General features: G+C 37.8%; 1 protein-coding gene and 1 non-coding gene across 2 annotated transcripts in view; both read right to left on the reverse strand.

Moving 5' to 3' along the window:
• LANCL2 (LanC like 2) overlaps window positions 1–25,854 on the reverse strand; it is a 51,387-nt gene that overhangs the window by 16,991 nt on the left and 8,542 nt on the right. The window contains exons 3-4 of the mRNA XM_004739375.3: window positions 1,999–2,206; window positions 766–913 (exon numbers count right to left, since the gene is read on the reverse strand). Of these exons, the coding sequence (XP_004739432.1) occupies window positions 766–913; window positions 1,999–2,206 (356 nt within the window). The remainder of the gene's footprint in view (window positions 1–765; window positions 914–1,998; window positions 2,207–25,854) is intronic.
• LOC123387086 lies at window positions 10,527–10,634 on the reverse strand. The gene has a single exon (XR_006601449.1). It is a non-coding gene; the product is annotated as a U6 spliceosomal RNA (small nuclear RNA).

Raw genomic sequence — 25,854 nt, forward strand, 5'->3', positions numbered from 1 at the left:
TGCAACGTTTCCCCAAAGGACTGGCACTATATCTTCTAGGAAAGGCTGGAGGGAATAGCCTTATTTATGGAAAGGCTAATGAAATGAGGTCTCTTGTGGCCTGCAGAGTTTAGTTAAATCAAAAGAAGAACCTGTCTGTAGTGACTATGTAGCAAAGGCACAAAATGTTCCCTCCTCTCCTTTCTCCCTTCATACTTTCGGTAACAGTGCTCCAGGTTCTAGCTGGGTATCTGGCCTGTTGGCCATAGACAGACACAGTCCTTTGACTATTTCTGGAAGTAGGAAGTGAGCAGAAGTGTAGCAGACAACTTCTGGATCGTGGCCTTAAAAAAGAAGCTGCTTATCTTCTACTTCCTCCCCTGTCTTGAGCTGATGGGTACTCAATTAGCTTTGGGTGGGCAGGCAGGCAAGGGCATGGCCCTAGGATATGGTAGGATACAAGAGAAGAACCCAGATCTGGAGCTGTATGTGCTGGGACTGCCTACCAGTTCAGATGCATTAGGAAAGAGAAATAAATATCCTATCTTTCTGAAGCTGCTGCTGTTTGGTTCTAGTAAAGACAGGTGAATTAACAGGCCCAAGAGGGGGACAGATTTAAAAAAAAAAAAAAAAAATTCCAAGAAAGGAGAAAAAAGGAGCTACATATTGCCTATATGAGATCCCTTAAGAAATGACTCCTACCAAGAAGCAGTGTCCAGCCCGTAATGGTAGGTTGGGATGGTAGATATGACGGGGTGCCCATGGTTGATGCCAACCCCACAGTACCTCTTTAATAGCTGACTCACACACGGTGCCTGGACCAATCTCCGTGTTCAGGTAGAGCAAGGCGTACAGGTAACCTGCCCGTCCGTAGAGCAGCTCGTCGGGGAGGTCTGAATCCCTGCACACAATGGTCCTCTGAAGCTGCAAAAGTCTATCCAACAAAAACAATTCCGTTTTCCCAGAGAATGTTGGAAACACCTCTTCAGGAAACTGTTAGTAACCCTATCGCTGTAGAAGTTTCCTGTTATTTATTTTTCATTTAAAACTGATTTTAAGGAATGCAAACAAATGGAACCCAAACAACAAAAACTTCTCCACTACAATCATCTCCCTCTCAGATATCACAGTAACGACAACACACCTTTCTGTTCAAAATATCTACCTTGATACTAGCCTAACCTATGTGAGAGATGATAATCAATTTTGAAATCAGAATTAGAAGAAGGTGATTTAAAATTTAAGAGAAAATAGTACTAAATAAATAAATAAAAGGAAAAAAAAAGAAAATAGTACTAAAATGTTGTCAATGCTTGGGAATTAGCTTAACTCAGTCTATCAGTCAAGAAACATCAACAGAGGGGCGCCTGGGTGGCTCAGTGGGTTAAGCCGCTGCCTTCGGCTCAGGTCATGATCTCAGGTCCTGGGATCGAGTCCCGCGTCGGGCTCTCTGCTCAGCAGGGAGCCTGCTTCCTTCTCTCTCTCTTTCTCTGCCTGCCTCTCAGTGTACTTGTAATTTCTCTCTGTCAAATAAATAAATAAAATCTTAAAAAAACAAAAGAAACATCAACAGATACTCCACCAGGCACCAGGGGAGTGGAGTCTGACTTCTATCTCTTCCAAAACAGAATATAAACCAGAGGGGCAATAAAAGGTTTACACTGGCTGTTCCAAAACAACTGAACCTAAAAATAACTTAGTTATGATAGCAGATCTAAGGCATATAAGCTAATTTTTGTGCAATGAAGGCAACCAAAAATTAATTACGAAAAGGATCAAAGTAACATGAAGAAACATGTTTGTTTCTCCCAAAATTAAGGCAGACGCAAGCTTGATAGAAAGGAGGCACGTGATCTTATCATCACGGCTCAAGGTTAATATGCAAACCTCTTTACTTCTTGGAAAGACCTGCTGGCAATAGCAGATGAATTAAAAAAGAATTTTCTTTTTGAATGACTTCCTACAGGAAGACCTTGATCTGAGAAGTTAGAGTAAATACTTCCAGTTTTAAAGACTCACTTTGTGATGCATTCCTGGGACTCGCAATCACTTTTGAGTTTATGATACACCACAGCTCCTACAGCAAGGGGTCCAGCATCCCCACAGAGGAAGGTGACCCTGCGGCCATTCAGGTTGCGAAGGGTTCTCTTTACGTAGTCCAGGGATCGGAGCAGGTAGGTCTGGTCACAGGTGACCCGGTACAACTGCAGGTACAAAAGGGCTATGCCTGGAAAAGTCCCCCGGCCCCAAAGAAAAGCATTATTACCTTCCAGACATTATTTTGCGATCACCTGAAAAACTTACACAAACCCTCTGTTTCTGAAGGAACATCAACAAACTAATTACACCTGGCACATCTTTTAAAAACAGAAAGAAAAAACCTCTCAGGGTAGAAAAACCTGAACTGAGTTTAAATCCCTTCTTTTGCTAATTGCTCTTTTAGAGTGATTCAGTACCTCCTAGACAAGGTAAAAACCTAAGACTGCCCACACATTCCCATTTTCTGTACATTCATTTCAAGATTTTACTCCTTCTCTGTATTTTAAGCTAACTGGATCCTTTCCTTTCTACTTCTCATATAATCACTTCTTCCTATCTTACCCCAAATTAAATCATGACTTTCTAAATTTTACAGACCTACCAGGCTCCCCACCAAGCAGGACCCGATGCGGGGTTTAATCCCAGGACCCTTTCTAAAAAATTAGAAAATTTTTCTATTTCTCACAATTTTTCAATTGTCTTTAGTGACCAAACTATCCAAATGGCCAACCGACCAGTGAGACAACTCACAGTTTATGGAATAAGCCATATGACGCAGAGTAAGGTAACAAACACAGAAGACAGAGTTTATCACCTATGCAACTTTCCTATCTCAAAATTTTTATTTATTTATTATTTAGGGAGAGAGCAGACCATGAGCTGAGTGTGAGCCCCCTGTGGGGGCTCCATCTCACAACCCTGAGATCACGACCTGAGCTGAAACCAAGAGTCAGATGCTTAACCGACTGAGCCCCCAGGTGCCCCGTCACCTTCCTATTTTAAAGGACAAATCCAGACACTTAGGTGAACCAGAGAGGGGTCATCTTCTGGAAATCTCCAGAGGATGACCTATATAGCTTCTGGAAGAAGCCTGCTATTATTCCTGGCCTCCAGTCACTATGATGGCTAAGTAAAAAAAAAAAAGGATCTGTATAAATATATGCTTAATAAAATGTTATGGAGAAAGTACTGAAGGAAATGATAGGATGGTGAAAAGGACAAAGAGAACATTTATTCATGTTAGATGGGGATTCTCTCATATTATGTTCTTTGTCTAACATCCTACGCTCACTTCTGTTAGTTTTCATTTTGCTTTTTATTTTGTTGTGATGTTTCACTTGAGTGTAACTGGCACGTGACGTTCCAGCAGTCTCCAGTGCACCACACGGCGTGCTTTACCAGCTGTGTTCTGCTGTGTGTTTTGCTTTTTAAATTTCTCTAAATAGGTAGTTTCTTTTTCTTTAATTCTCCATTTCGGAGCATCCTATTTCACTTTCAAATGCTTAACAGCTCTCTCTCTACATGTATCTGAAAAGTCCTTTTCTCATTATCTATTTCTTGAAAGTTGTTAAGTTAGATATAAAAGTACCCTATTTGTAAGCCTTAAAAAGTGTCCTATAGGGGCGCGTGGGTGGTTCAGTGGGTTAAAGCCTCTGCTTTCTGCTTGGGTCATGGTCCCGGGGTCCTGGGATCGAGCCCCGCATCGGGCTCTCTGCTCTTGGTAGGGAATCTGCTTCCCCCTCTCTCTGCCTGCCTCTCTGCCTACTTGTGATCTCTGTCTGTCAAATAAATAAATAAAATCGTAAAAAAAAAAGTGTCCTGTATTTAAGCTGTTTCTGTATTCAAGAAATTGAAATTATAAACATATAGAAAGCAAGCTGAAAGTGAAGTACCTACAAATTTCAAACATATTTATTATAAAAGGTTTACAAATAAGTACTTCACGATTGACCCAGAAATCCTTAAAAAAGAGAATGATAATGTGGTCAGCCTGTGAACATTAAAACCTATAGTTATAGATGTATTCAACACTTAAATATTGTAATTAATTAAATAATTAATTTTAGAGATAGGGAGGGGCCGAGGGAGAGAGAGAATCTTAAGCAGGCTCCACATCCAGCACAGGGTCCAATGTGCAATAAACATAGGGGTGCATGTATCTTTTCAAATTAAATTTTCTCCCTATGGAAAAATACCCAGAAGTAGAATTGCTTGGATCACCTGGTAGTACTATTTTTAATTCTTTACATTTACTTTCCCACCAAAAGTATACTATGGCTCCCCTTTCTCCACATCCTTGTCATCATTTTTCATCTCCTCTATTTTTAACAAAAGCCATCTTAACAGGTATGAGGTGATATCTCATTATGGTCTTGATTTGCATTTCTTGATAATTAGTGAACACTTTTTCAGGAATGTGTCAGCCATTTGCATGCGTTCTTTGGAAAATATCCACTTAGGTCCTTGGCCCATTTTTTTAAACTGGATTATTGTTATTATTATTATCATTTTTACTATTGAGCTGTGTAAGTTTCTTATACATTTTGGATACTGACCCTTTAGCATAAATATGGTTTGCAAATATTTTCTCCCATTCTCCCAAAAGAAAATTACTTTTTCTGTTAATTGCTTCCCTTGCTGTGCAGAACTTTTTAGTTTGACATGGTTCCTCTTGTTTATTTTTTCTTTTGTTGCCTAAGCTTTGGGTATCATATAAAAATAATCATTGCCAAGATTTGAGTCAAGGAGCCCCTATGAATTCTCCTAAGAGTTTCATGGTTTCAGGCATTACATTTAAAGTCCCTAATCCATTCTGAGTTAATTTTTGAGAGTGGTATGAGATAGCAGTCCAGGTTCACTGTTTTGCACATGACTTTCCAGTTTCCCCAATATGATTTATTGAAGAGATAATTTTTTTTTCTCCATTGTGTGTCCCCTTGTTGCCTTTGTTAAGGATATTAACCATTTATGCTGGGTTTATTTCTGGGCTCTCTATTTTGTCCCACTCAGCAATGTGTCTGTTTTCATGCCAGTACCATATTGTTCTGATTACTATACCTCTGCAATATATTCCAAATTCAGAAGTGTGATGCCTCCAGTTCTGTTCTTTCTCAAGACTGTTACTGCTATTTTGGTTGTTTTGTAGTTCCATGCAAATTTTAGGATTTTTGTTTTCCGATTTCTGTGAAAAATACCATAAAACTTAATAGAAATTATATTATCTATAGATTTCTTTGGGTGATATGAATATTTTAACAATATTAATACTTCTGATCCATGACAATGGGATATTTTATCTATATCTTCTTCATTCTTTTATCAATGTCTTACAATTTACAGCACAGAGGTCTTTCACCTCCTTGATTAAATTTATTCCTAAGGATTTTTCTTTGATGCTATGATAAATGGAATTGTTTTCTTAGTTTCATTCTCCAAGTTTCCTGCTAGTCTTTAAAAACACAACTAATTTTTGTATATTAATTTTGTACTGAATTTGTTCATCAGTTTTAACAATTTTTTGGCAGGACCCTTAGGGTTTTCTCCCTCCAAGATCATGCTACCTGCAAACAGAAACAATTTCACTTTTTCTCTCTGACTTGGCCAGCTTTTATTCCTTTTTCTTGCCTAACCGCTCTGGGTACACGTATATATTCATTTCCTCTTGATGAACTAACTCCTTTATCATTACATAGCAACTATCTTTGTCTCTTGTTAGAAGTTTTTGAAGTTGAAGTATATTTTCTCTGTCATAAGTATATCCAACCCAGCTCTATTTTGGTTTTCATTTGCATCAAATGTTATTTTTTCCGTCTCTTCACTTCCAGCTCTTCCACTTTCTGCAGTCCACTAGAGCTGACATGAGTCTCTTGTAAGCAGCATATTGTTACATCTTGTTTTTTATCCATTCAATCACTCTGTTTCTTTTGGTTTGATAATCCATTTGAATTTAAGGTACTTATGATATGTAAGGACTTACATATGCCATCTTATTCATATTATTACTCATATTCTGGCTGTTTTATATTTTCTTCCTTCCTCTTTCTTTCTCCTAGTCTGATGATTTTCTGCATTGGTACACTTTGGTTCCTTTTTAAAAATTGCTTGACTAATACTATACATTTTTCCCTTGTGGCTTATATAACATATAACATTCTATTTTAAGCTGATAAGTTAACTCTGACAAAAACTCTACTCCCTCCAACATTTTGTTTCTAATGTCACATTTACATATTCTATATCATATATCCATTTAAAAATGTCATAGCTATAGTTCTTTTTAATATTTTTTGTCCTTCGACTTTTGTGGTAAAGTGATCTACACTACAGGGTCTGAATTTGACTAATACACTTCCCTTTATCAGTGTTTTATTTGTTCATATTTGCATCCTTTCATTGCAGCGTAAAGAACTATTTCAGGGGGCACCAGGGTGGCTCAGTGGGTTAAGCCTCTGCCTTTAGCTCAGGTCATGATCTCAGGGTCCTGGGATCGAGCCCCACATCTGGCTCTCTGCTTAGCAGGGAGCCTCCCCCCCCCACCCCCACCTGCCTCTGCCTACTTGTGATCTCTCTGTCAAATAAATAAATAAAATCTTTAAAAAAAAAAAAAAAAGAACTATTTCAGCATGTCCTGTAAGGCAGGTCTTATGGTAATGGACTCCCTCAGCTTTTGTCTGTGTAAGCCTTTGTCTCTCCTTCATTTTGAAAGGATGGCTTTGCTGGGTATAGTATTTTTGCTTGGCGTTTTTCTCCTTTAAGGACTCTCCTCCCACCCTACGAGGTTTTTGCTGAGAAATCCACTGATAGGTTGATGGGTGCTCCTGTGACATAAGGAGTTTTTTTGTCTCTTACTGCTTTCAAAATTACAAAATTATCTGTGTCTTTGGTTTTAGACATTTTATTACAATGTGTCTCACTGAAGGACTCTTTGGGTTGAATATATACTGGGAATTACAGGCTTCATGAACTTTGATGTTCATTTCTCTCTTGAGATTTGGAAAGTTGCCAGCCATTATTTCTTTAAATACGCTTTCTGTCCTTTTCTCCCTCTTTGTCCTTCTGTGACTCCTCTAATGCACATGCATTGTTTCACTTGATGATATCCCATAATTCACATAGGCTTTCTTCACTCTTTTTTCATTCTTCGTAACTTTTTTCTCCTCTGACTTTACAATTATTAATTACATGTCTTCAAATTCAGAGTCTTTTGTTCTGTTTCAGTCTCCTGGTGACGCTTTCTATTGCATTTTTTCATTTCATTCACTGTATTCTTCAGCTCTCCAATTCCTCTTCAGTTCTTTTTTTGTTTTTATGATTTCTATCTCTTGTTAAACTTCTTCTTTTATATATAGTTTTCCTGATTTCATTGAGAGGTCTTCCTGTGTTTTCTGGAAGCTCAATGAACTTCTTCAAAACCATTAATTTAAGCTTTTTCTCAAGCAAATTGTAGCTCTCCATTTCTTTTGTAGGTACTTGAAAATTATTTTGTCCTTTTGCTGGTATTCTTTGATTTTTCATGTTCCTTTAGGTCTTACATTGTTGTATTAGCATTTGAAGAACTAACCACCTCTTCCAGTCTTTACTAACTATGTCTGGAGGTGGGGGTGGGATGCCTCTGTCAGCCCTGCTAGGGATTCTAAGGCTTTTATCATACCTTCTCTACATATATGCCTACTCCAAATGTCTTGTTCTGTCTTAGGAGTGAATTATAATGATTGTATGACTGCTCCTAATTCCACAAAGTCAGGATACATGCTAGGACTCTCCTGTTTGTTTTCCCTACAACAGTGTTAAATGCTCAAGTTTGTAAGCTCTCTTTTACTTCTACAGGGTTGAGCTGTATTTCTATTTATTCTAACTGTCCACAAAGACTTGTACTCACTGCCTTCAGAGGCACATTCAGTTACAGGGTGGAGCACCACGTGGGTAAGGAGAATGAAATGTCAGAGATGCCTGTGGGTCAGATGGGAGGATTCATAGACCAATTGTCCCCAGTAGCCTGTGGCCAGGCTTCCTAATGGAATGCGTGGTTAGTAAGACCTGCGTTCCTTGTTGAGTTCTGAACACTGGTTGCCATGCTCCCAGTGTCTCCCTGCCACTCAGTCATGTAGATCACCCCTGTATTCTGAGAGAGTGAGAAAGAAGATGTCTTTGATAGCTGTGGAAGCTGCAAACTCACTCACATGTTCTCACTTTCCCGTGGGGGAAAGTGCAGACCAAGTTCGTCTTTTAGCCCTAAGCTGTGCCACCCTGGAGATGGGTGACATGGAAACAGGAAACTGTTCTGCTTATTCTCTTCAGTGTTCCCAGTCTCAGATTTTTCTCTTCTCCCAGTGAGTGTGCCCAACTTGTCTACTGGACTCCTAGATCCCACAAAGGTTCTCTCATCTGTGTGTGATTGCCAAAAGCAGTGTTCTTTGGGAGAAAGTTGGTAGAAAACTCCTGTTCCACCATCTTGCTAATGCCATTTTCCTTGGGATTTCCTGTTCTTTCAAGGTTTGGTAAAATTTCCCAGTGAAATTTTGGGGTAGATCTTGAACACCATTTTCAAGTTTTTATTTGGAAGTTTGTCTACTTAGATATTAAATCTCTTCTGGGGAGAGGTTTGGTAGACTATGTAGTCAGAATTTCCATTTCATTTACATTGTGAATAAATTTATACACAGTGAAAAGGAGTGTGGCTTCTAAAATTTCCTGTTACAGTGGTTTCTCCACCTTATTTATAATGTTTCTGTGCCTTCTTCCCCTATCTGCAAACTTCTGTTTATATATCTGCAAACTTCTGATATTAATTATATAATTAAAAGTAATGAATGTCATTATAAGCTCATGCCTGTGTTCCCTTAATCGTATCTTCATTATGGTCCTCTACCATAGGATGGCTACTTTCTCCCACCCCTTCTCCTTTTTTGTAAAGGGCCAGACAGCAACTTTTATGTTACCCTTTAAAGTCCCCATTCGGTCTCATTGCATACTCTTCTATTTCAAAATTTTTAAGAATTAAAAAGAAAAAAATATATAAATATATATTAGCAATAGGTGAAAGCTCTGGCTGTTCCACATTCATCAGGAATTGGTATTGTCAATGTTTTGGATTTTATCATTTCCCTAATAACATACGATGTTGAACATCTTTTCATATACTTACTTCACATGTGTATTATTTTTTGGTGAGGGCCTTTTAGTTATGTTGTGCATTTGTAAAAGAGTCTTTTTTTTTCCCTGACAGAGAGAGAGCATGCACAAGCAGGGGGAGCTGGAGAGGAAGAAACGGGCTCCCCACTGAGCAGGGAGCCTGATGCGGGACTCAATCCCAGGGCACTGGGATCATGAACTGAGCCTAAGGCAGATACTTAACCAACTGAGTCACCCAGGCTCCCCTCTTATTGAGTTTTAAGAGTCCTTTGTATATATTCCAAAAAAAAACCCCTTTATCAAATATGTCTTCTGCAAATATTTTCTCTTTTTTTAAAAGTTGTGTTTATTTGAGAGAGACAGAATAAGAGAGTGAGAGAGAGAGAGAGAGAGAGAGCATGAGCAGGGGGAGGGGCAGAAAGAGAGGGAGAAACAGACTCCCCACTGAGCAGGAAGCCCAACTTGGGACTCAATCCCAGGACCCCGGGATCATGACCTGGGGCAAAGGCAGATGCTTAAACTGACTGAGGCACCAAGGTGCCCCACAAAAATTTTCATCTAGTCTGTGAATTGTCTTCCCATTTTCTTGACATTATCTTTCACAGAGCAGTGTTTAATTTTAGCAAAGACCAGATTCTGATTTATTTAACTAATAATGTCTTTGGTGTCATATACAGAAAGTCATTGCCGTACCCAAGGTCATCTAGGTTTTCTTTTAGTTATTTTCTAGTTTTCCAGTTTTCTATTTTACATCTAGGCCTATGATCCACTTTGAGCTAATACTTTTGAAAGATGTCTAAATTAACTTTGTTGCACGTATATGCCCAGTTGCTCCAGCGTCATTTGTTAAAATGACTGTCTTCCCCCATTTTGCTTTTGCTCCATGGTCAAAGACCAGTGAACTGTATATAGTAGACTACATTTAAGTGAGTCTACTTCTGAGCTCTCTGTTCTTTTCTAGCCATCCATTTTTTGTCACTTCTTGCATCACACTCACACTGCTTTGATTGTCATAGCTTTATAATAAATCTTGGAAGTTGGGTAAAATCAGTCCTCTAACTTTGTTCTTTTCCTTCAATACAGAGTTGGCTATTCTGGATCTTTTCCCTTTCCATATAAACTTTAGAATCGGTTTGTCAATATCTACAAAATAACTTGCTGCAATTTTAGTCGGCATTGCACTGAATCTATAGATCAAGATGGAAAGAACTGGCAAGACGCAAGTCTTCTCATCCCTGCACACGGAATATCTATTTAGCTCTCCTTTGACATCTTTCAGAAGACTTTTGTAGTTTACCTCACACAGACGTTGTAGACTTTTTGTAATTTAAACCTATTTCATTTGGGGGAGTGCTAAGATGAATGGTATTATTATTATTTTTTTAATGGACTTCTTCATGAGTTTGTGTCATCCTTGCCCAGGGGTCATGCTAACCTTCTCTGTATCTTTCCAACTTCAGAGTATGTGGTGTCAAAATGAGCACATATGGTATTGTTTTTTCATTTCAAGTTCCACTTACTCATTGTTACATAGGAAAGTGATTCACTTTTGTATATTAACCTCATAACCTGTAATCGTGCAATAACTTACTCATGGATTTTTTCATTATTCTGATTTTCTACATAGAATTATCATGTCATCTACAAAGAAAGTTTTATTTCTTCCTTTCCAATTTGTATACCTTTTTATTTCCTTTTATAATCTTATTGCATTAGTTAGGACTTCTGGTATAATGTTGAAAGCTATTCTGTGAGAGAACATTCTTGTCTAGTTGCTGAGCTCAGCAGCAAAGTTTCAAGTGTCTTATCATTAAATATGATGTTAGTTTTAGGCTCTTTGTAGATGTTCTTCACTAAATAGAAGAACTATTCCTAAGTTTCCAGAGATAGTCTATCAAGAATAGGTGCTAGATTTTGTCAAATGTTTCTCTGCATTTATTGATATGATAATGTGGTTTTTCTTATTTAATTCTATTCCATTCTCAAATCACACTGTATCATTTCAAGGATAGAGCCAGCACTTCATAATAACAAAATATTCCTAATTCCTTCCTCTCATCCCTCATATCTTGAGGTCATTCAATTTACTTATATATATTACATGAATTTAAGCATTCAGAAGTATCTATATCTATCTATCTATCTATATATATATATACATACATGACTGAACAGTGTTATTGTTTTGAACAAATATTTCACACAAATGTTATTTTGTATATTTTGACTTGTTAGAGCAATTAAGAAAAAAATAATAATTATTTCACTTTTACTTATTCATTCTCTGATGTTGTTCTTTTCTTCATGTAGATCCAAGATTCTAACTTATATCATTTTCCTTCTCAGAATAACTTGTTTCAACATTTCTTGCTAGTAGGTCTACTGGCAACAAATTCCCTTAATTTTTATTTGAGGTTGTAATTTCTCACTACCTTTTCAAGGTTAATTGAGCAGGTTACAGATTACCAGGACCCTGATTCTTTCCTCTCAGTACTTTAAATACTTCACTCCACCCTCATCTTGCTCATATGGTTGATGAAAAGAAGTCTGGTATAATTCTTTTTTTGCTCTGCTGTAAGTAGGATTTTTTCCCCCCTTCTGTCTTTCAAGATTTTTTTTTTATGGTTTTATGAAGTTTGAATATAATATGCCTATGTCAAGTTTTTGGTTTTGGTCTATCTGTGGAGGTTTTTTTTAGTGGAAGGCATCTCTGCTATTTGGTGTTCTCTGAGCTTCCTGGATTTATGGTTTCGTGTATGATGTTAATCTCTAGAAATTTTCAGTCACTATTGCTTTAAATATCGCCTCTGTTTTTCCTTCTGTTCCTTCTCCTGATATTCCCATTTCATATATGTTGTACTTTTTGTCATTGTCCCACTGTACTTGAATATTCTCTACTGGGTATTTTTTTTATACTTTTTTTCAATTTCCTTTTCAGTTTTCTAAGTTTCTATGTCATTTTCAAGGTCACTATTTCTTTCCTTAACTATACCTCACCTAATAATAAACGTATCAAAGGAATTCTTCATTTCTATTATAGTACATATGATTTCTAAGCACATCTGTTTCATTTTTTCTTAGAATTTCCATCTGTCCTAGGGTTTCAAAGATGGTGGTGGAGTAGGAAGACCCTAGACTTTCCTCATCTGAAAAATACAACTAGGTAACTATTGAATCATCCTAAATACCTCAGAAATCAACCCAAATACTGAAGGAACAAACTCCAAAACTAAAGGAAGGAAAGAGGTAGGAAGTGCAGAGAGACGGTTTCTGAACCATGAGAGAAATGGATCACGAGTGTTGTGGGAAGGAGGGAGCACAGGTGGTGGAGAAGGGCAAGAGAGAGAAGCACACAGGGGGATGCACAAGAACATTTCTCCAAAGCCGCTGACTTGGAAAATGAGAGGGGCTTAATTTCGTGAGTTCTTGCAGCCAGAGGGGCTTAAAACCTGTTGTTTTAAAGGTCAGCTGACATAGATGCAATAGAGCCTAGAGGGCGCTGTGCAAATCATGGAAGGAGGGCAAGCAAACAACCCGAGGGGCAGATAGTGTAGAAAAAGCGATCAGAAGAATGTCTGAGGCACACAGTAGAGATTATTTGCTCTTCTTGGAACATGTCCCTGAAAAGCTGTATTCAGGGAGATGCCTCTCAAAGGAGCTAGCTGGCACCATTTCCCTCTCCTGACCCGAAGCATAAAGAGAGTCACTTGCAGGAAGCAGCAAGGTGTAAACACTGTCTGCCTAACTTTTTGCACCAAGAAGCCCCACAACCCTGTGCTCTGGGGAGACTGCCCTTCCAGTCACACTTCCTTCAGTCCCAGTGTAGAGGGCCCTCGCTCCAAAGACCAGCACAAACTCATGCCCACACATCTCCAAAACAATGAGTTCTGCAGGGCCTCAGTTCCAGTGGAGGTGGTGACAGGTCTCATTTCAAAAGCAGAAGAGTACACCTAGTTAAAACTTGCCACATTCAGGCCAGGCAACAAACATGCCCACAGCAAACTACTGGTTTGAAGGATGGAGAAGCCAAAAACAGCAGTAAAGTCCATGCAGCACCCACCAGAGACACTCCCTGAAGTGCCAGGTCTTGGGCACTATACGAACACATTTCATAAAGCCATTACATTCAGAAGCATGACACAGAACTGGTTTTTCTAACACAGAGAAGAAGGCAGAAATTTAGAAAAATGTGAAAACAGAAGAATTTGTCACAAATGAACAAGATAAGGCCACGGCAAGAGATCTAAGTAAAACAGATATAAGTAACATGCCTGATGGAGCATTTAAAGCAATGGTCATAAGGATACTCACTGGGCTTGGGGCAAAACACAGGAGACAACAGTGAGATCCTTACCACAGAGATAAAAGTTAAAAAAGAATCAATCAGAGATGAAGAGTTCAATAAAAAGAGATTAGACACACAATTAATGAAATAAACAGCAGGCTGGAAGAAGTAGGGGAACAAACTAATGACCTGGAAGACAAAGTAATGGAAAGAAATGAGGTAGAATGAAAGAGAAAAAGAGAACTATGCATCATGAGAATAGACTTAGGGAACTCCATCAAATGTAGAAATATCTTTCTTATAGGAGTCTCAAAGGAAGAAGAGAGAGAAAAGGGGAAAGAAAATTTATCTGGAGAAATAATAGCTGAAAATATCCCTAAGTTGGGATAGAAAACAGAAAGCCAGATACAGGATGCGGAGAACTCTCAACAAAATCAATAAAAGAAGGCTAATACCAAGACATACTGCAATTAAATTTGCAAAATATAGTGATAAAAAAAATCTTAAAAGCAGCAAGACAAAAAAAAAAAAAAAAAAGGTCTTTAACTTACAAGGGAAAACCCATAAGGCTAGCATGAGATTTTTTTCAACAGAAACATGGCAAGCCAGATGGGAGTGGAATGATATATTCAACATGCTGAATGGGAAAATTATGTAGCCAGGAATACTTTACCAAGCAAGGCTATAATTCAAACTAGAAGGAGAGAGTTTTCCAGACAAACAAAAACTAAAGGAGTTCATGACCACTAAATCAGTCCTGCAAGAAACATTAGAGGGGACTCTTTGAGTGGAAAGGAGAGATCAAAATTGACAAAGACAAGAAAAGATCAGAAAAAAAATCTCTAGAAAGAATGACAACACAAGTAATAAAATCGCACTAAATACATATCAATAATTAAATGGATAAATGCTCCAACCCACACAGAATAACAGAATTCATTAAAAAAACAAGACTCATCATGTTGCCTACAAAACTCACTGTATTTTAAATTCAACCAGTACATACAGTACACCATTAGTTTTTGATGTAGTGTTCAGTGATTCATCAGTTGCATATAATACCCAATGCTCATTGCCTCACGCGCGCTTCTTAATGCCCATCACCAAGGGGCCATCCACCTCATCCACATCCCCCCATCCACCTCCACCACCTCCCTTTCTACAACCCTCGATTTGTTTCCCATAGCTAAGAGTCTCTCATGGCGTGTCTCCCTCTCTGATTTCTTCCCATTCAGTTTTCCCTTCCTTCCCCTATGATCCTCTGTGCTGTTCCTTATATTACACATAGGAGTGAAACCATATGATAATTGAAAAGACTCACTTTACACCTAAAGTCACATTGAAAGTGAAAGGATGGAGAAATATTTATCATGCAAACAGATGACAAAAGAAAGCCAGAGTTTGTAATACTTCTATCAGACAAACTAGATTTTAACCAAAGACTGTAACAAGACAAAGAAGGACACTATAGGGGAGGAGTTAAGGTAGCAGAGGATTAGGGGGACCCTAAGCTGTGTTGTACCTCAAACACAGTGTTATATAGCAAATTATTCTGAATACCCAAGAAATCAGAAGTCTGAGAGAACAAAAACTACAAGTCTACAAGTAGAAAAGCGACCATTTTTTGGAAGTTAGGAGGGGCTGTGAGTTGAGTTGGGAGAGATAGAGCTATGGATACAGTGGCAGGGATAAAGCCTACTTACAGAAGCCACTGCAATGTATTTTAAGCAAAATCTGACCTTTTAGAAGTCTGCTTTAGTGGGGAATGTGCCAGGCTTAAAGATGCTCTGGTGGTGAAGTAGGGCAGAGTCCCAGGTGTGACCCTGTGGTCTGAGAAGCCCCTGGGTTGCAAGAATGGGTGGCACCTGACTGCTGTCCTGTGCCCAGACATTGGAGCACAGAAGGTGGCTGAGAGCAGCGAGTATTGGTGCTGGCTTTCTGCTCTGTTTGGACATAAACTGAGAAACACTAGGTGGCTGTATGGTCACTCTCCCAGGACGGTCCAGCAAATGGTGAAAGCATGGTGATACACTCTCCTGGAGGAACAGTGTGGGTCGGCTCTGGAGAAGCCCATACAATTCGGAGTTTTGAAACTTGGTCCTGCACCTGAGATAAAAAAAACCTCAGACACAGCCAAGGTGAATGCAGAATTCTGATCAAAACAGAGGACACAGGACTGGCTGACTGTTCTTCTGTGAGGGCTCACTGGAGAGTGTGGAGGTGAACTTTCACCTCCAGGGCTAGAAAGTAGGACACTACCATATTCATCAGTGCTGCAGCCTCCAGGGAGGAAAAGAGCACCACCTTGTGGAGGCCAGAGTAGCTTATAGCCAGCCTGCAACCCTGCGCCCTGGAGGGGTGCACTTCCCACTGAAACAAGTCAGCCTGAGAATCCGTTACAGCAGACATCTCCTTCAGACCAGCATGAACAACTTATTTACACTAAATTTCCTCATCACAGAGGGCTGCAAAGCTTGAGCTCCAGGGGTAAGAAGGATATAATGACCTTTTTTACTTTCATTCTTTATTCATTTTATTATTTTGTAATTATTTTATTTTTTCAATTATTTCTTTCTCTTTTTTAATATTAACTTTAAATTTATTTATATGTGTATACTTTATATTTTTTTATTTTTTGTTTACTTTTACATTATTTTATCTATTTTATATTGTTCTCTAGATCCTTCTAACAAGCAGACCAAAACACACCTAGGATCTAGTTTTTTTGTTTCTGTTTTGTTTTCTATATTTTTCTTTATCCTTTATGATTTTTTCCCTCTTTTTTCTTCTTTTCTGAACCAAAATGACAAGATGGAGAAATTCTCCCCCCGAAAAAGGAAGTTCAACTCGTGGCCAGAGATTTAATCAATACAGATATAAGATGTCTGAACTAGAATTTAAAACAATTATTAGAATACTAGCTGGGCTTAAAAAAAAAGCATAGAAGACAGTAGACAATCACTTACTGCATAGATTTAAAAAAAACCTAAAATCTAATCAGGCTAAAATTAAAAATGCTATAACTAAGATACAATCCCAAATGGAGGTCATAAGAACAAGGATGGATGAAGCAGAAAAGCAAATTAGTGATATAGAAAATAAAATTATGAAAAACAATGAGCCTGAAAAAAAAGAAGGAAAGATAGGTAATGGACAGTGAAGACAGAAAATGAAGAGAGGAAAAAGGGCAGGTTTATTTGAACAAATGACAGCTGAAAACTTCCCTAATCTGGGGAAGGGCATAGACATCAAAATCCAAAAAGCACAGAAAGCGCTCAAGAAATTCAAAAGAAGTTCACAATCACTAATGTGCATCATAGTCAAATGCGCAAAATACACAAGGAAAGAATCCAGAAAGCAGCAAGAGTAAAAAAAAAAGTCCTTAACCTAAAAGGGAAGACACATCAAGTTCACAGCAGATCTGTCCACTAAAACTTGGCAGGCCAGAAAGGAGTAGAAGAAAATATACAATGTGCTGAATGGGAAAAATATGGAGTCAAGAATTCTTTACCCAGCAAGACTGTCATCCTGAATAGGAGAGATAAACTTTCCTAGGTAAACTAAAGGAGTTCATGCTCACCAAACCAGCCCTGAAAGAAATATTACATGGGAATCTTGGAGTAGGGGGGAAGGGGGAGATCAAAAGCAACAAAGACTAGAAAGGAGCACAGAATACCACCAGAAAAAAATCACACTAAATTCATCTTTCAATCATCACTCTGAATGTAAATGGACAAAATGCTCAAGTCAAAAGACAAAGGGGTATGAGAATGGATAAAAAGCAAGATCTATCTATAAGCTGCCTACAAGAGACTCATTTTAGACCTAGAGACACCTGCAGATGGAAAGTAAGAAATGGAGAACCATCTCTCATGCTAATGGACATCAAAAGAAAGCTGCGAGTAGCCATATTTATATCTGACAAAATTGACTTTAAAGTAAAAACTGTAACAAGAGATGAAGAAGGGCATTATATCATAAATGAAGAGACCTATATCCATCAAGAATATCTATTCTATTCTATATTTATGTTCCCAGCTTGGAATACCCAAATATATAAAACAATTAATAATAAAGAAACTCAATGATAGTAATTCAAGAATAGTAGGGGACTTTAACACCTCACTTACAGCAATGGATAGATCACCCAAGCAGAAAATCAACAAGGAAACAATGGCTTTGAATAACATACTTAATCAGATGAACTTAACAGTTATATTCAAGACATTTCATCCTAAAGCAGCAGGATACACATTCTTATCAAGTGTACATGGAACATTCTCCAGAATAGATCACATACTAGGTCACAAATCAACCCTCAACAAGTACAAAAAACCTGAGATCATTTTATCATGCATATTTTCAGACCACAATGCTATAAAACTGGAAGTTACCCACAAGAAAAAATTTGGAAAGACCACAAATATATGGAGGTTAAAGAACATCCTGGTAAGGAATGAATGGCTTAATTAAGATATTAAAGAAATGTAAAAAATACATGGAAGCAAATGAATATGAAAAGACAACATTCAAAAACCTTTGGGATGCAGCAGAGACAGTCGTAAGAGGGAAGTATATTACAATACAGTCATATCCCAAAAAACAAGAAGTCTCAATGAGCAATCCAACCTCACACTTAATGGAGCTAGGAAAGGAATAGCAAATAAAGCCTAACACCAGCAGAAGGAGGGAAATAATAAAGATTACTGCAGAAATAAATGTTATAAAAGCAAAAAAAAAAAAAATCAATAGAACAATTCAACAAAACTAAGAGCTGGTTCTTCAAAAGAGTTAATAAAATTGATAAACCCCTAGCCAGACTTAACAGAAAGAAAAGAGAAAGGGCCCAAATACATAAAATCATGAATGAAAGAGGAGAGATCATAACCAACAAAGAAACACAAATAATTATAAGAGAATACTATGCAAAATTATATCCCAATAAACTGGGCAACCTGGAAGAAATGGACAAAGTCCTAGAAATCTACAAACTACCAAATCTGAAACAGGAAGAAATAGAAAATTTGAACAGACCAATAAACAGTAAAGAAATAGATTCAGTCATCAAATATCTCCCCCCACACAAAGATCTTGGGCCAGGTGGATTTTCAGGGGAATTCTACCAAACATTTAAACACTAATTAATACTTAAACTGTTCCAAAAAACAGAAATGGAAGGAAAAGTCCCAAACTCATTCTATGAAGCCAGTACTACCTTGATTCCAAAACCAGACTCTACTAAAAAGGAGAATTACAGAACAATATTCTTAATGAATATGGATACGAAGATTTTCAACAAGATACTAGCAAATCAAATCCACAGTACATTAAAAGAATTATTCACCATGATCAAGTGGGATTTATGCCTGGGCTGCAGAGGTGGTTCAATATTCTAAAATCTGTCAATGTGATACACCACATCAATAAAAGGATGAGAACCATATGATCCTGTTGATGATGCAGAAGAAGCTTTTGACAAAGTACAGCATCCTTTCTGGATAAAGACCTTCAACAAAGTAGGGTCAACTGGAACATACCTCAACATCGTAAAGGTCACATATGAAAGACTTACAGCTAATACCATCCTCAATGGGGAAAGATTGGGAGCCTTTCTCCTACGGTCATGAACAAGAGAGGGATTTCCACTGTCCCCATTACTATTTAACATAGGACTGGCAGTTTTGGCCTCAGCAATCAGGCAGCAAAAAGAAATAAAAGGCATCCAAATTGGCAAGGAAGAAGTCAAACTTTCACTCTCTGCAGATGACATGACGTTCTATGTAGAAAATCCAAAAGACTGCACCAAAAAATTGCTAGAATATGTGCATTCATCAATATTGCTGAATATAAAATTGATGTGCAGAAATCTATAGCATTTCTATACATCAATATCAAAGCAGCAGAAAAAGAAATCAAGGAATCGGTCCCTGTGTAGTCGTGCCCCCAAAATAAGATACCTAGGAATAGGTAACTAAAGTGATAAAAGATTTGTATTCTGAAAACTACAGATCACTTGTGAAATAAATTGAAGAGGTCACAAAGAAATGGAAAGATTTCCATGGTCGTGGAGTGGAAGAACAAACATTTTTAAAATGTCTGTGCTACCCAAAGCAATCTCACATTAAATGCAATCCCTATCAAAATACCACCAGCATTTTTCACAGAGCTAGAATAACAATATTAAAATGTGTATGGAACCAGAAAAGACCCCAAATAGCCAAAAGCAATTCTGATAAAGAAAAACAAAACTGGAGGTATCACATATTCCAGATTTCAAGCTATTTTACAAAGCTGCAATCATGAAGACAGTATGGTACTGAAGCAAAATCAGACACACAGATCAATGGGACAGAATAGAGAGGCCAGAAATGAACCCACAGCTGTCTGGTCAATTAGCCCTTGCCAAAGCAGGAAAGAAGATCCAATGGGGAAAAGGGTCTTCAACAAATGGTGTTGGGAAACTGGACAGCCACAGTCAGAGGAATGAAACTGGACCACTGTCTTACACCATACACAACAATAAATTCAAAATGGATGGAAGACCTAAATGTGAGACAGGAAATCATCAAAATCCTAGAGGGAAACAAAGGCAGAAACCTCTTTGAACTCAGCCATAGCAACTGCCTATTAGACATGTTGTCAGAGGCAAACAAAAATAAATTATTGGGATTCATCAAGATGAAAAAAAGCAGTTTTAGAGGCAACATACCTCATGATAATCAAAGCCATCTATGGCCTCTACCATCCACAATGGCGAAAAATTGAGAGCTTTTCCATAATGATCAGGAACAAGGTAAGGGTGTCCACTCTCACCACTGTTAGTTATTTAACAGTATTGGAAGTCCGAGCCACAGCAACTGGACAACACAAAGAAATAAAAGGGACCCAAAATGACAAGGAAGACATCAAACTTTCACTATTTCCAGATGACATGATACTCCATATAGAAAACCCAAAGACTCCACCAAAAAATTGCTCGAACTGATACATGAATTCAGTAAAGTTGCAGGATATATAATCAATGTATAGAAATCTGTACTGTTTCTACACACCAATAATGGCACAGCAGAAAGAAAAATTAAGCAATAAATACCATTTACAGTTTACACTAAACATAATAAGATACCTATGAATACCTAATCAAAGAGATTAAAGGCCTGTACTCTGAAAACTGTAAAACACTGATGAAAGAAAGTGAATATGACACAAAGAAATGGAAAGACATTTCATGTTCATAGACTGGAAGAACAAATAGTGTTAAAATGTCTATAGTACCTGAAGAAATCTACACATTTAATGCAAGTCCTAACAAAATACCAACAGTACTTTTCACATACCTAGAACAAACAATCCTAAAATTTGTATGGAATCACAAAAGACCCTGAATAGCCCAAGTAACCCCAAGAAAGAAAAGCAAAACTGGAGGAATTACAATCTGGACTTCAACTTCTATTACAAAGCTGTAGTAACCAAAACAGAATACTGACATGAAAACAGACATAAATCAATGGAACAGGATGGAAAACCCAGAAATGAACCCACAGCTATATGGTCCATTTATCCTTGACAAAGCAGGGAAGAATATCCAATGGGAAAAAGACTTCAACAAAAAGGTGGTTGGAAAACTGGATAGCAACATGCAAAAGAATGGATCAGGACCATTTTGTTACACCATACACAAAAATAAACTAAAAATGTATTAAAGACCTAAATGTGAGAGCTGAAACCATAAGAATCCCATACGCAGTAGGCTGTGTGACATCAATCATAGCAACTTCTTTCTAGTTATGTCTCCTGAAGCAAGGACAAAAGCAAAAATTAACTACTGGGACTACATCAAAATAAAAAGCTTATGCATAGCAAAGGAATCAATCAACAAAACTAAACTGGTCCAGATGATATATCTGATAAAGGACTAGTTATCCAAAATATATAAAGAATTTATAAAACTCAACACCAAAAATACAAGCAATCCAATCAAAATATGAGCAGATTTTGATAACAGTGGAGGGGAGGGGGCAGAGATCCAGCAGAAACATGGACAGATATTTCTCCAAAGAAGACATCCAGATAGCCAATGGACACATGAGAAGATGTTCAACATCACTCATCATCAGGCAAATGCAAATCAAAACTAAAATGAGTTATCACCTCACACTTGTCAGAATGGATAAAGTCAACAACACAAGAGACAACAGATATTGGTCAGGATGCGGAGGAAGGGGAAACTTCTTACGCTGTTGGTGGGAACACCCAATCTGGAGAACAATATGTAGGTTCCTCAAGAAGTTAAAAATAGAGCTACCCTATGACCTAGCAATTGCTCTATTAGGTATTTACCTAAAAGACAGAAATACTAATTTGAAGGGTTACACACACCCCAATGTTTATAGCAGTATTATCTATAAGAGCCAAAATATGGACATAGCCCAAGTGTCCATCAACTGGGAATAGCTAAAGAAGATGTGGTATACATATATACAGTGGAATATTACTCAGCCATAAAAAGGAATGAAACCTTACCACTTGCATTGACATGGATGGAGCTAAACAGTATTACGCTAAGCAAAGCAAGTCCAAGAAAGACAAATACCATGTTATTTCACTCATATGTGCAATTTAGCAAAAACAAAGGAGCAAAGCTAACAAAGAAACAGCCTTTTAACTATAGAGAACAAAGTGATGATTACCAGTAGGGATGTCAGTGGGGGATGCTGGTTAAATAGGTGATGGGGATTAAGGGGTGCATTGGTTTTGATGAGCACTGCGTGTTGAATGGAAATGTTGGATCATCTTGCATATTTACTTTTCACTAAAATCCTTAGCATTATTAATCATAGTATTTGAAAACTCCTGGTTTGATAATATCAACATTACTACTGTATCTGATTCTGGGTCTGACGTCTACTTAGTCATCTCAAATTCTATTTTACTTTTTAGTATGCCTTGTAAATTTGCAAGGTGGACTTAATGTATTGGGTAAAAGAAACTGCAATAACCAGTCCTTCAATAATGTGGTGGTAAGGAACAGGGGAGTAGCAGTATTCTATGGTCCTATGATTAGGAACTGGTCTTTTGGTGAAGCTGTGCCCTTGGACTATGACCTTTATTAGTGCTTCTCAGTGTTTCTTTCCTGTAGGTTGGACAGGATAGGTACAGGGGGCTGGAGCTGGGTACTTCCCTTCTCCCATGTGAAAGGCCCAGACAGAGAAGGTAGAGTTAGGGAAGTCTAGCTTCAGTAAAACTCTGGTAGGTCAGGTTCTAGTAAAAGTTTCTCCGGAGGGCGGGTCTTGTGAAGAAAAACAGAATGCTCTGGCATATTTCAAAATGGTTCCACTTTCCTCCCCTTTCCGGAAGCACAAAGGGATTTTTCTCTAGTATCTACGGTGAGAACCTGGGAGGACTCGTGGAGTTAAACTTGAAAAAGTGAAGAAGGGTCCTTGTAACTGGGTCCATCTAGAGGCATTTTCTTCTCATCAAATGAAGTTTAAAGTTATTATCCCCACACCAGTTTCCATGGATGTTCCTTCTTGTGGATCTCTGCTCCAGTAAATTGTGATTTTCTGTGTGTGTCTCTCTCTCTCATTTTTGGTGTAGACATTTGCCCTATGACCTCACTTTGGTAACGGATCTAAGAAGTGTTAATCTTTCAGTTTGTTCAGCTTTTGACTTGATAGGATGCAGTGACAACTTCTAAACTCATTACACCCCAGACCAGATCTTGTGTTTTTTCCATTTTTATGGTATCGCTGTGCTTTCTGGAGCATCAGTTCCTCCTTCAGCCCCTTGTCATTTGGACCTTGTTTCTGAAGGGACTTTCCCTTGTCCTTCAATTTCTTTTCTTAGTTCTTTCAATTCTTATTTCACATCATCTTACTGTCTGGCCATCTCTTCCCTGGGTTCCTTTATTTCAGCTTTGCGATCCATTTGCTTAATTAAGTTCCAAAATTCATGTTGAAAACGGGACAATTTTTCTCCACGTCATAATGGCATTTTCCTGGTGTTTCTTCTTCTTCCATTGATGAAATTTATATTCCTTTTTTCCTAATATTACGTACACAACTGAATTTTTTCTTAAGTTTGAATTAGATGAATTTTTCTGAATCAAGACCCTCTAAAAGAGGGAAAGTATTAGGACAGCTTTCCCAGTTTTTTTTTTTTTTTTTTTAATCTCAAGGGCATCCTCTTCTTACCAAGTGACAAACAGGTTATTTGTATATGATGACTTGTGGTGACTGGATTTCCTTTGATTCTCAGATCCTTCTTTGTTGCACAAGGGTTCCCCCACTGACGTTTCCTTTCTGACTACACTATTAGCCAGCGCCACCAGGGATGAAGTTCCTGCCTCATAAAACAAACCCCTTTATTTATTTTATCTTACATAATTCACAACAATCCTTTTTTAGAATAATGCGGTTTAAAAGAATTTTATAACCTCTGTTCCCTGTATGCTCTCCACACCATTTTTCTCTGCCTCTCTTCCTCACCCATTTCATGTTCAGATATGACCTCAAAAATTCCCCCTGAGGGTGTGTCTCATCCTTCTGAGAATAACTATTTATTGATTTGGGAGAGGGGGAATTGCAGAATACATTTTGCCACCTGTGGGTCATCTGGCTTCCTCCCGTGGACAACACTGTGGCTTTCTCAGTTGTTTGGATTCTATTTGTTTTTCATACATTATTATTCAGTGTATTCTCTATCTCACAACTTTGCTTAAAAAAAAAAAAAAAGGTACGGGTGCTTCATTCCTTCTTCTTGTATTGTACAATTTTAGGAGAAAAGAGAGAGGAGGTATGGGTGTAAGTAGATTCCATGGTGCTACCCGGATCCCAAAGCCCTAAATAATACTTTTAACCATTCACACCAAATACCTCCATGATGGCTCTAACACTGAATCCAAAAGATAACAACAAATGGGGATTTTTAAGAAATACTGATTCTTGGACTCCTCTACTATGTAATCATTCTGAGAGAGAGGCTTATAATATGTTGTTTATTATAAAGCTCTCTGAGTGTTTCTGATACATAGCTAACTTAGAACCTAATAATCATGGACTTAAAACCCCTATTTCAACAAGAAATGTTTTAAGTAAAAAATTTCTTAGGGGAACTGTGCTAATAATCACTATGTTATTTTTCCTTGAAAAATATTCTTCTTGGGGCGCCTGGGTGGTTCAGTCAGGTTGAGTCTCTGCCTTCAGCTCAGGTCATGATCTCTGGGTCCTGGGATCAAGTCCTGCATTGGGTTCCGGTTCTGTATTGGGTACCCTGCTCAGTGGTAAGTCTGTTTTTCCTTCTCCTTCTGCCCCTCCCTCCCAGCTCATTCTCTTTCTCTCTCAAATAAAAAAAATCTTAAAACAAACAAATAAATAAAAATATCCTTCTTTGCTTTTTTAACTTCAAGTTAGCTAAAATTATCTTGAGGCTCCTGGGTGGCTCAGTCAGCTGAGAATCTAATTCTTGATTTCGGCTCAGGTCGTGATCTCAGGTCAGGGTCATGAGATTGAGCCTTGTGTGGAGCTCTGCACTCAGCGGGGAGCCTGCTTGAGATTCTCTCTCTCTCTCTCTCTTCCCTTCCTCTGCCCCTCCCCCCACTTAAAGACTCTCTCTCAAAAATAAATAAATAAAATATTTTCAAAAAATCCTACTTTGCATTTAAGTTAGCGAAAATGATCTAAATTTACATTTAAAGGTGAATTTCTTTGGTTCTGTAAGCTGAACTACCTCCATGTCTTCCTGAGTATAACAGTTTGAAGAATTTAATTTTCATGTCATTATGTAAATGTTATATTAACATGAACAGGCAAATACAAATAAAGCAGCACAGAAAAAATTATAAAAATGAACACACAAAAAAAGATCAGGGCCATCATGTTTGCTTGTACACTGCAAAAGCAGGTATCAGTTCTCAGCGATTCTAACATGAATACTTAAGTCTGTGCTGTTCATTGGCTAAACTGTAATAACTTAACAAGGGCTACAAATTGATACGTAAATTGTTATTAGCAGTAATCATACTGTAGTCTCATCTCTCAGGAGAGGCTCTTTTATTTCTTTTACACTCCCTAAAGAGTTATTACAATGTTCTGGCTATATAGTAAAATAATAAGAATGTAAAGATTAGATAAAGCAAGCTAATTTTGAAATCGAGTTATTTGAGGTATGGTGTGTCTATTACACGTTGCTTATTCAATTGTTATCACCAAATTCAAAATCAAAATCTTTAGGTGTACAAATGAGTCAAATGACTACAAGCAAGAGGTTAAACGGTTTATGCATAATGGAGAAATCACATACTACAACTTGTCCCAAAGATCAAAGGAATAAAGGCAAACAAAAAACTGACCTGAGGGCAAGTTTTCTCTTATTATGCATTTTCACAGATACCCATATATTCGGTCAAATAAATAATGCTA

Source organism: Mustela putorius, unplaced genomic scaffold (assembly GCF_011764305.1).
Source record: "Mustela putorius furo isolate JIRA1106 unplaced genomic scaffold, ASM1176430v1.1 tig00003845_pilon_pilon_pilon, whole genome shotgun sequence".
NCBI lineage: Eukaryota > Metazoa > Chordata > Mammalia > Carnivora > Mustelidae > Mustela > Mustela putorius.